Here is a 12,647-nt window from a genome sequence, read left to right on the forward strand (position 1 = left end):
AGGAAAAAAGGAACATTTGCTATATAACTGGGAGTCTCCTGAGTGAAACCATCTGAAGTTCTTCAAAGGTAAATGATTTAATTTGGTTGCTTTTCTTATTTTTGTGAAAATGTTGCCTGCTGCCAGCAGAGCCTAGCATAGCATTATGCCATGATAAACTTACACAAATGCTTGTCTAGCGTTGGCTGTAACGCATATTTTGAAAATCTGAGATGACAGTGTTGTTAACAAAAGGCTAAGCTTGTGTTTGAATATAATTATTTCATTTAATTTGCGATTTTCATGAATAGGAAAAGTTTCTAGGGGTATTTATGTCCGCTGCGTTATGCTAATGCATTTGAGGCTATGATTACGCTCCCGGATACGGGATTGCTCGTCGCAAGAGGTTTTTAACCTCTCTAGGGTAGGGGGCAGCATTCGGAATTTTGGATGAAAAGCATTCCCAAATTTAACGGCCTGCTTACTCGGGCCCAGAAGATATGATATGCATATAACTGGTAGATTTGGATGGAAAAATCTCTAAAGTTTCCAAAACTGTTGAAATAGTGTCTGTGAGTATAACAGAACTGATTTAACAGGCAAAAACCTGAGAAATATCCATTCAGGAAGTCATTTTTTTTTGTGTGTAGTTTTCTATTCATGCCATTGCAGTATCCATTGACTTAGGACTCCATTTGCAGTTCCTATGCCTTCCACTAGATGTCAACAGTCTTTAGAAATAGTTTCAGGCTTGTATTCTTATAAATAAGGGAGTAAGACCATTCTGAACGAGTGGACCCTAACGTGTCGCAGAGCTTTTTCAGGCATACGTGCATTTCTTGTTTACCTTTTATATTGATGACGTTATTGTCCAGTTGAAATATTATAGATAATTTAGGCTAAAAAACAACCTGAGGATTGAATATAAAAATTGTTTTACATGTTTCTATGAACTTTACGGATACCATTTGGATTTTTTTTGTCTGATTGTTTTGACTGAGTTTAAGCCTGTGGATTACTAAAGAAAACGTGTGAACAAAACTGAGGTTTTTGGATATAAAGAGACTTCATCGAACAAAAGGAACATTTATTGAGTAAATGAATGTCTTCTGATTGCCACCATATGAAGATCATCAAAGGTAAGGGATTCATTGTATCTCTATTTCTGAGTTTTGTAAGGCTTCTGCTTGGCTGGTTACTGTTTGTAATAATTTGTCAACTGAGCTATGTTCTGGGCTAGGTATGTTCTGGGCTAGGTATTCTTTGGCCGAAAAGCATTTTATAAATATGACACTGTGGTTGGTTTAACAAGAAGTTAATCTTTAAACCTATGTAAAACATGTTTTGTTTTCTGAATTTTTATAATGAGCATTTCTGTAATTGAATTTGGTGCTCTGCAACCTCACTGGATGTTGGCCAGATGGGACGCTAGCGTCCCACGTACCCGAGAGAGGTTAATGCAACCGCTGTGTCAGATTTCAAAAAAGTTTTACGGAAAAAGCAAACCATGCGATAATCTGAGTATGGCGCTCAGACACAAAAACAAGCCATGCAGATACCCGCCATGTTGTGGAGTCAGTAATGTTGTGGAGTCAGTGTTATAAATATTCACTTACCTTTGATCTTCATCAGAATGCACTCCCAGGAATCCCAGTTCCACAATAAATATTTGTTTTGTTCTATAAAATCCATAATTTATGTCCAAATCGCCTTTTGTTAGAGCGTTTAGTAAACAAGTCCAAACTCACGAGGCGCGGGCAAGTCCAGGCGACAGTTCAGACAAAGTGATCAGCTCAGATGAGCGTGATCAGCTCATGCCACTCTGCCAGACCTCTGGTTGAATCAGCTCTCATTCACCCCCACTTCACAGTAGAAGCTTCGAACAAGGTTCTAAAGACTGGTGGAAGCCTTAGGAAGTGCAATATGACCCCGTAGACACTGTATATTTGATAGGCAATGACTTGAAAAACTACAAACCTCTGATTTCCCACTTCCTAGTTGGATTTTTTCTCAGGTTTTTGCCTGCCATATGAGTTCTGTTATACTCAAAAACATAATTCAAACAGTTTTTAGAAACTTCAGAGTGTTTTCTATCCAATACTACTAATAATATGCATATTATCATCTGGGCCTGAGTAGCAGGAAGTTTACTCTGGGCGCGCTCTGGGCGACCTGTGCTGTCTTTAGGGACTCAAACTTTGTTTCGAGCCTGTCAAAATGATTGATAGTTTTTATTACAGCCTTTTTCATTTGTTCATTGCCATGGAGGAATCTTGTTGGTGGGTGTCTGAATTGTTCTCAGTACTCAAAGTGGCGCTAGCTGCTGCTTGTTGGGACTGGGCCTTTGTAGATTTTCCGTTAGCGGTTCTGTTGGTTTTCGTCACCATTCTTCACTTCATCGCTGCTAGTTAAAACTTCTTATGGGCAGGTGGGACGATAACTTTCATAAAATGACAAGTGTAATATACAGGTATCAAAATAAAGCTTAGCTTCTTGTTAATCCAGCTGCTGTCATATTTCAAAAAGGATTTACGGCAAAAGCACACCATGCAATTATCTGAGGACAGCGCCCTGCATGAAAAAAAAAATTCAACCATGCAGGTGCAACACGAAAGTCAGAAATAACGAAATAAAAAATGCCTTACCTTTGATCTTCTTCTGTTGGCTCTCCACAAGGTCCCAGATATATCACAAATGGTCCTTTTGTTCAATAATGTCCTTCTTTATATCCATAGCTCAGTTTAGCTGGCCGCTTCAGTCAATAATCCACCTAGTTTCCCTCCATCAAAATGCAAAAAAAAATGAATCCCAAACATTACTAATCATGTTTTCCAAACAAGTCAAACAAGGTTTATAATCAAACATTAGGTATCCTAATACGTAAATTTAATGATACAATTTAAGACGGAGAATTGTTATTGTCTTTACCGGAGAAAAATACCAAAGAATGCGCTCTCTTCCACGCACTTGGAAACACTACAGACAAAATGGGAGCCACCTAAAAAAACTACAATTTCTGGCTCATTTAAAAAAAAAAACAGCATGAAACTCTTTTTAAAGACAGTCGACATCTAGTGGAAGCCATAGGAACTGCAATCTGGGAGGATTTCGCCTTATAATAAAAGTGACAGCCATTGAAGACAGTGGTAGGCTGATTTTTTTGTTTAGTTTTTTTGTTTGGGGGGGGGGTTTGTCCTCAGGGTTTCGCCTGCCATATCAGTTCTGTTATACTCAGACATAATTGTAACAGTTTTAGAAACTTTAGAGTTTTCTATCCAAATTATATGCATATCCTAGCTTCTGGGCCTGAGTAACAGGCAGTTTACTTTGGGCACGCTTTTCATCCAGACATGAAAATACTGCACCCTACCCAAGAGAGGTTAATGCCTGGGTTGTATACTAAATGTGGGTGTAAACTCGGCAATAAAATTATGAACATCCCTTTTTAGGACCCTGTCTTTCAAAGATAAATTAGATTTTTTACAAATTAACTTCACAGCTCTTCATTGTAACTGGTTTAAACACTGTTTCCCATGCTTGTTCAATGAACCATAAACATTTAACGACCGTTCCACGGGTGCATGTACATTAAGACACTAACAGCTTACAGACGGTAGGCAATTAAGGTCAGTTATGAACACTTAGGACACTAAAGAGGCCTTTCTACTGAAAAACACCAAAAGAAAGATGCCCAGGGTCCCTCATCTGTGTAATGTGGCCAGGGCAATAAATTGCAATGTCTGTACTGTGAGACGCCTAAGACAGTGCTACAGGGAGACAGGACGGACAGCTGATCATCCTCGCAGTGGCAGACCACATGTAACAACACCTGCACAGGATCGGTACATACGAACATCACACCTGCGGGACAGGTACAGGATGGCAACATCAACTTCCCGAGTTACACCAGGAACGCACAATCCCTCCATCAGTGCTCAGACTGTCCACAATAGGCTGAGAGGCTGGACTGAGGTCTTGCAGGCCTGTTGTAAGGCGGGTCCTCAACAGACATCACCGGCAACCACGTTGCCTATGGGGGTTGTTGCCGGTGATGTCTGGTGAGGACCTGCCTTACAACAGGCCTACAAGCCCTCAGTCCAGCCTCTCTCAGCCAACTGAGGACAGTCTGAGCACTGATGGAGGGATTGTGCATTCCTGGTGTAACTCAGGAAGTTGTGGCAACTCAAATCGGAAAGCAAATGGCTCCTGATGGAAAAAAGACATCTCTCTGTAGGCTACCAAAACATTGTCAACTTCCCAATGGGCCTATTTAATTTTTTATTTGAACTATATTTAAACAGAGAGTCACAGATTTAAAATTACAATAACAGAATAATAAAACATATGTGTTTTTTAAAACAATATAATTCAGCGCACAAGAACAAAGTAAACACATTTAATAAAAGCAATCACATTCAACTTCAAAGGCCCTCAATCAATTTCAACAGCCCGAGTGACACCAGCACATGTAACTGCTGTGAACTCTGTTCCACACATTCGGGGCAAAAAACAAAATGCACATTTTTCCAAATCTGTGGAGACCGAAGGGATCTCTATTGTTATCCATTCCTGAGAACGGGTTTGGTAACTTATGATTCTTAACTTAATTAAGGAAGTTACATATAGAGGCAGTTTTTATAAGATTGCTTTGTAAATAAGAGAATGCAGCTCTCTTACAGACAGTGGTCCATCCTACATTTTTATACAGACTACAATGATGAGTCCTAAAATTGTCACCTGTGATAAAACGTAGTGCGGAATGGTAGACTGCGTCCAAGGGTTTGAAAAGAGCCTGCTTCATGCATGTAAACAATATCACCAAAATCCAATAGAGGGAGAAGCATTATTTCAATTTTTCTCCTACTTTTAATACTAAGGCATGATTTATTTTGATATTTTAAAAAAAACTGTAATCAGATGGGGCGATTTTCGATCAGTACAAAAATCCTTTAAACAGTCAGCATCCTGCGTTCCCCATGCAAGATTAAAATCTGGTGATCAACACCTCTGGGGTAGTAAAAATGGTAATTAAATCAATGAGTTCGTTTAGTACACACTTCTTGGCGGAGGGTGGACGATCACTTCATATTAACTTTTATTTTTGAGTTTGGACCCAACCATTAAAATGTAGGACTGAAGGTAGCCTTTAACAGAGACACAGAAATAATATTATTTGTGTAAATAGCAACACCATCTATTGAGCAATCAATCGGCCATCACAGGTGAGTGAGCTGTGCATCATTGGATATGTCAGTAAAATTGGAAAGTTTTCTTTGTATTTTTTAAAGAATTTCCTCATTGTACAATGTCTCCACACGTTTAGGCTACTGGTGGAGTCAAGTCGTTTTTATTATCAGATTGTTTGTCAGTTTCAAAGTATCCTATCATTTGTGCAGTCTAAAAATGATTCAGCCATGTAAAATGAAGTAGAATTGCATGAAATACATTTTATTTTTTTCTGGACCCTAGGCTACAAAGAAATTCAATGTGCAACTTCTTCACACACCTCTACTCAACTGCTCTATGCAAAAGTGATATTGCATGCAGTGCTTAATAAAAAAATTAAAAATAAATATATATACACGTGTGTGTGTGTATGTGTGTGTGTGTGTATTATTATTTTTTTTTTTGGTATCATGGACGGTGACCTGGAAGGCTCTATCGCACTCACTTTTTGATCGCACTTCCCGATTTTACAAATTTAAGGACTGATTTACTCCACAATTCTAACCTAATTGACAGGGTGAAAAGGAAGATTGTACATAATAAAAACTTGCAACCTGTTTGCAACACAGCATTAAAGTAATACTGCAAGAAATGTTCATTGTTCTGAATACAAAGTTTTATGTTTGATGCAAATACAAAACATGTACCACTCTCTCCAGATTTTAAAGCATGGTAGTGGCTGCATAATGTTAAATCATAGCAGAAAACCTGCCTCGGTCTGCTTTCCACCAGACATTGGGAGATGAATACACCTTTTCAGCAGGACAACCTGAAACACAAGGCTACATCTACACTGGAGTTGCTTATCAAGTAGATGGTGACTGTTCCTGCGTGGCTGAGTTCCAGTTTGACTTTTACATCTACTTGAAAATCTATGGCAATACATAAATGGTTGTCTAGCAGTGGTGATTTTCGCATGTAAATCTTGGTGGGGCAAACTCAGATTTTTTTTTTGGATGCATGCCAGTAAAGCCACTACACAACACAAAACAATACATGAATTGCACTACAACTGTGAGTAACAGTGCCCACAAACTGTTAGGGCCGATAGCTCTGCTGTTGGGACAGCTTTATTTCTTTTTAGCACCATGAAGTGAATTCTTAGCCAGGTGTAGCGGCGGTGTCAGAGGAAACTTGTCTGGCAGCGAAACTGTACATTCAGCCTACATTTTTACTGCCTTTTTAAAAAATATGGCTGACCTTGATGAAACAAATGTTTCTACTGACAGTTTGAGATTGACAAACTATAGCAAAGGGAATGACGAGTGGATAAGAGGCAATCTGTAATTTTGATTAAGACATTAATGAGTGAGCTAGGACAGATTTTGTCAACTATTTGTTCAGCACTTGTGGGGTGCAGCAACCAAATTCAAAACAGTACTCTCCCTGTACACCAAGTCAGAACCATAGGATAAATAAAGGGGACATAAGCAGAGAATGAAATCTCTTCCAATATTTGATTACATTTCTCTAAAACAGGCTACATGCTCTGACCGTAAGGCGCTGCAGAGGGTAGTGCAAGCTTCTTGTCATCCAGGACCTATATACTAGGCGGTGTCAGAGGAAGTCCCTAAACAATTGTCAGACTCCAGCCACCCAAGTCATAGACTGTTCTCTCTATTACCGCACGGCAAGCAGTACCGGAGCGCCAAGACTAGGTTCAAAACGTTTCTTAACCGTTTTTACCCCCAAACCATAAGACTCCTGAACAGCTAATCAAAAGGCCACCTGGACTATTTACATTGACACCCACCCCCTTTGATTTTTACACTGCTGTTACTTGCTGTTTATCTATGCATAGTCACTTTACCCCTACCTACATGTACAAATGTTCAACTTACCTAGACTAACCTGTACCCCCGCACATTGACTCGGGGCCGATACCCCTGTATATAGCCTCTTTATTGTTATTTTTTTTACTTAACTTCTTTGGGACAGGGGACAGTATTTTCACGTCCGGATGAAAAGCGTGTCCAAGGTAAATGGCCTGCTACTCAGACCCAGAAGCTAAGATATGCATACTATTAGTAGATCTGGATAGAAAACACTGAAGTTTCTAAAACTGTTTGAATCATGTCTGTGAGTATAACAGAACTTATTTGGCAGGTGAAAACCCAAGGACAAACCATTTTTTTTATTTTGAGGTCACTCTCTTTTCAATGGTTTTCATTCTAATCAACTTTCCTGCAGTTCCTATCACTTCCACTGGATGTCAACAGTCTTTAGAAATTGGTTGATGTTTTTCCTTTGAGAAATGAAGAATTAACACTGTTCAGAATGATATTGAATGTGTGATTTCATCAAAGCAACATTTTTATAGTCATTTATTTGAATTTGGCGCTCTGCATTTTCACTGGATATTGGCCAGGTGGAACGCTACCATCCCACATATCCCAGAGAGGTTTTAACCAATAATACGGTTCAAGAAATAGAGTTAAGGGCTTTTAAGTAAGCATTTCATGGTAAGGTTTACTTTTGTATTCAGCGCATGTAACAAATAAAAAAATGTATTTTATTTTTATGTGCACCACCAAGTCAGAACAGTAGACTAAGTTATGAAGGGGAAAAGGACCAACTTATTAGGATGAGGCACATGGGCTACTAACAGCTTACTACACAACATACACTTAGTATTACTTTCTTAGCTACAGTATACATATCTCCCTGGCGTATTATTACATAGTTTATGCAGCAGCATACAATACATTTTTGGACCTGTATGTTCCCGACTAGGAATTCCGAGTTGGATGACCATTCAAAACTTATTTTCCAGTTGTCTTGAATTTACTGAACTCCTGAGATTTCTGCGTTTCCAGTTGTTTTAAACAGCATGGCCAATGTATTCAACCTTTTCTGGCCCGTGGTGTGTTGCAAGTGAATGTTTTATAATTTTAAGCTTATCAAAGACCCTTAAACCTAGACTTGGACCACAACCTTTCCACTGAAATAGCAGGCTAGTGATTGCTTTGCAAAGCTTGCAGTTGGGAACTGATTCCTTCCAAACCACTAATTGTTGAATTTACAACTTGTTTAATGTTCCTGGCCGACAAGCACCAATACGTTTCTCTTATTTCTCTTCAATTGAGAAGGATTTGCCAGTAGACTGACTTGATTCATTATGACTGCTAGCTAAGATTTTGAAAGTATGATGTTGACATGATCAGTCCAATCAAAGCTATGGCAGATAAAATGCCGTCAAATAACTATCTGTGGTCAATGACCTTGAGCCTTCTTGGATGGGCACTTCTAATGTAAATCTATGGCAGCTAGTCTAAGTCAGTTCCAATACCATATTTACAACGTGCAGGAATACTCGAGTGATTGTCGATACTGTAGGGGTAAGCGGACTAGGCAACAGGATAAAAGATAAACAGAGTAGCAGCTGGTGTGTAGCGTCAGTATAAATGTGAGTCAGCAAACTATGGAGTGAGTGTAGGGCCCTGTGAATGTGCAAAGATTGTAATAAAAGGTCAAAGATACAAGGGTAACTCAGTCCGTGTAGGTATTTATCAGTCATATTGCTTGGGGATAGAAGCTGTGAAGAGCCTGTTGGGGTCAGACTTGACACACTGGTACCTCTAGCCGTGCAGCAGAAGAGAAAATAGTATATGGATTGGTTGGTTGGAGTCTAATGATTTTTCTGGGCCTTTTTACACCGCCTGGATGGCAAGGCGCTTGGTGCCAGGGATGTACTGGGCTGTCCGCACAACCCTCTGTAGCGCCACGCGATCGAGGGCAGTGCTATTGCCATACCAAGCATTGATTTAGCCAGTCAATATGCTCTCAATGGTACAGCTGTACAATCTTTTAAGGGATGGAGGGCCCATGCCAAACTTCAACCTCCCTGAGGGGGAAGACGCACAAGCTCGCCTCCTTGACGACTGTGTTTGGACCATTTGTCTTTAGTGATTTGGACACTGAGTAACTTGAAGCTGTCTAACTACTCCACTACCGCCCCGCCGATGTGGATGGGGGCGAGCTTGCCCCTCTCCCCACCACCCCTGTTTCCTGTAGTCCCCAACCTCGGTCTTGCGGACCTCGAGAGAGAGGTTGTTCCCAGAGTCCTAAGCTTGGTGACGAGCATGGACGGGACAATGGTGTTGAACGCTGAGCTGTAGTCAATGAACAGTATTCTCTCACAGGTATTGTTCTTATCTAGGTGGGTGAGGGCAGCGTGGAGAGCAATCGAGATTGCGTTGTATGTGGATCTGCTGGCGTAATGCCAATTGGAGTGGGCCTAGGGTGGCTGGGATGGTGGAGTTAATGTGTGGAGTAACCAGCCTCTCAAAGCACTTCATGATTACAGATGTGAGGATTAGACCCTGGAATAACGCACCCTGGAATACCGTCGGGGCCAGTGGCCTTGCCGGCGTTGACCTGATTTAATGACCCTTCTCTCATTGGCCTCGGCGAGCGAGATCACCCAATCCTCTGGGTTGGTGACGGCTCTGACACCCGGCTCAATGTTGTCAAAGCATGCATAAAATGAATTGCAGATCACGGTTGGGTTTTCCTTTGTAATCCGTAATGAACTGTAGGCACTGACACATCCTGCAGGGGTCAGAGCCTGTATTATGATTCCATCAATGGTCTCTGACTTGTGGTCAGACCTGCTCAGGTGGAACACATTTTTTTCAATGCTGAATTGAACGTGATTGTTTTCTCAAAGGTGATAATGTATTTTTTTTGCAAAACTCTTCACTGAATTTAAAAGTAATTCAAGTAATCTAGTTTTCCCAAATATTTGTCCTGATAACGTAAGTGATTACAAAAAACGAATTGGGTTACATTCAACTCCCGAGTTACATTTTCTTGGGCTCCCGAGTGGCGCAGTGATCTAAGGCACTGCGCACTCTCCATGCTTGAGGCGTCACTACAGACTTCCTGCTTTGATTCTACTTTATCACAACCTGGCTGTGATTGGGAGTCCCATAGGGCGGCGCACAATTGGCACAGCGTTGTCCAGGTTTTTCCGGTGTAGGCTGTCATTGTAAAAAATGTGTTCTAACTGACTTGTCTAGTTAAAGGTAAATATTAACTGATCACATGTAATCTGTTACTCCCCAACCCTGAATATGACCCAGGTCTACATGAGTCATTTGATGTATAGTATACTGCAGCACTTTACATGGATTAACCCTGATCCCTTGGACATTTTCTTTGGTTGATAAAGGAAAGGAGACTATAGTTGGGGATTTGGAACAGTAAAGGGAACAACATTATGTATTTATAAGGAGGGCTCATCCTCCACTGGACAACTTTGCCAACAACTAATCATCTTGTTGGGCATTGCCAATGAATGGCAACTACTTTGGTGTTTCCTTTACATTGTATTAACAAGAAATATAAGCCTTTTCAAAATGTTCTACATTCTAACTTTCAGGGACTACATCCAAATGCCACACTATTCTCTACATAGCACTACAAATGGAATAGCGTGGCATTTGGAATGCAAACACAAAGCTTTAAGTTTTACCAGACAACCTAGGGTCCATACTTGTGAATATTAGAATAAGTTTAACCTGGACCTACATTGTAGTTTGTCCCATCCGATAACCTGCCACATGTTAGCCCTATGCTAACCTCACCAGGTGACAATGATTATTTCCTGTCAGAACAAATTCTGCATCAGCTTATCAAAGATCTTTAACTTCATATCCACCAACAAATTGCATTTCTTAAAATAGGTCCTTGGCCACCAGAGGGAAATTTAACCTCAAAATTCAAGGTTGACTTTTGTTCCTCTTGGTCTGTCTCAAGTAGTGCCATAATTGCATCATGATGATGATGATGATGATGCATCCTTGACTAATGTTAGACACAATTCAAAAGGCACATTTTCTCATATGTCAAAATCCTACACTTTTGCTCATTTGTTTTGCACACATCCATGTGCTTTTACAGAAAAGAGGTCAATGCAACAAGTTTATTGTACATTGTAAAAAAACAAAAAAGCTGAAGAGCCATATGGACTTGTCATATAGCTGTCATGACGTACCATCAACATAATTGCTTCCTGGTGGCAAACTTAGCTAAAGCAGTTGCCTCACATGAGAGTGAGGCATTAACCATGGGTTAACCATGGGTTCGAGCTCCCCTCATGTCAAGCAATTTTGGTAAGGGAAACACTGCTTGTCCTCTGTTCAATGAGACAGTTGATAATTATAAAACATTGTACATGTAAGGGTAGGTAGCCTGCTTTACGCGTTCACATGTCAAATAATGTGTTTTTTCCCTATGGGTGATTGAAGCTAGTAAAAGATTTTCTGGAATGACAGTCACCTTTTTTTGGGGGGGGATTATGACTGGATTGTTCTGTTTCAGGGCTCCAAGCAATGATGACATCATACTCATCAGCTGACAGCAGCCACACCTGGGAATGTTGGGAGCAGAGGATGATTCTGGAAATTGGGAACCCGGAACTCTGAAATACAGGAAAGAACCCTGATGGAAATACTGTTCAATAATATTTGGGACCATGCAGGTTTTTATAGGCAGAATTTGTATATTTTCCACGGGAGCAAATGTGGAATATAAGTGCCAAATAAAGTTCTTTATATTGCCTTTTAAACATTAAACTAAAAGCCATGTATGATATCTGCTGGCTCAAAGCCAGTGGCTCTGTATTTGCAAAGAGAAGGAAAATATTGAAAACAATAAGTGTCCACTCCACCTCTGAGGAATGGGCCTGGATAAATGTAACCACTCTCAAATTCATAGGCGGGGCTATGGATGCAAGGACTAACCATCATGATATCAAAATTATAGTTAACTATGTTTTGTTGCTATACAGTGTTTTACTTTGTTTACAAACATTTGCGTAAAAAAAATAATACTTATATTTTGGGTTCTAATGGTGTACGACTGTTGAACTAAGCTCATGAGGCATTTTCACAGGGACATTCTTCAGAGGTTTACAGGACCAGAAAGTCATTTCAGGCAAGCACAGGGAGAGCCTGACTGCTATGTGATTCTGATGCCCTTTGTATGTATGCAACATCAATGTGAAACACATGTAATTTATTTTTCGGTGTTTCATAGATTCGTATGTTCTAAATAAATCTGTAAATGCACTACAAAAATGTATTTGTCTTAATCATTTGTCAAATATTTTGTCCATTTTGGAAATACCATTGTGTCTAAGGCCACAATTACATTTCAGTAAATAGAAAAGGTAATGCAGTCACTTGCAAAAGGAAGAAGGTAAATTGCATAATCCACTCATGCTATGTACTTAGTAATTGAACTTTGGAATAAAGAGCTCATGACACCTGTAAGCTGCAAAGTCAATATTATTGAAAGATGAACTGCCTCTACACACAGGCATGCATGTCTTGCCTGTATCATAAAGATAAGAAAATGTGAGTCTGCCTTTCCCAGGTTTAAGACGGCAGGGAAAAGACAATTTGCGGAAACTGAACCTTGAGTGCGTGACAGAATAT

At 40.0% G+C, this 12,647-nt stretch overlaps 1 protein-coding gene across 2 annotated transcripts in view; it reads left to right on the forward strand.

Annotated features, from left to right (window-relative positions):
* LOC139406904 (mucolipin TRP cation channel 2) overlaps positions 1–12,287 on the forward strand; it is a 60,086-nt gene extending 47,799 nt beyond the window's left edge. For both annotated transcript variants that reach the window (XM_071150052.1, XM_071150051.1), the window contains exon 14: positions 11,530–12,287. In XM_071150052.1, coding sequence (XP_071006153.1) covers positions 11,530–11,566 — 37 coding nt within the window. In that variant the 3' untranslated portion in view covers positions 11,567–12,287. The remainder of the gene's footprint in view (positions 1–11,529) is intronic.
* The last annotated feature ends 360 nt before the right edge of the window (positions 12,288–12,647 follow it).

This window comes from Oncorhynchus clarkii, chromosome 4 (assembly GCF_045791955.1).
Source record: "Oncorhynchus clarkii lewisi isolate Uvic-CL-2024 chromosome 4, UVic_Ocla_1.0, whole genome shotgun sequence".
NCBI lineage: Eukaryota > Metazoa > Chordata > Actinopteri > Salmoniformes > Salmonidae > Oncorhynchus > Oncorhynchus clarkii.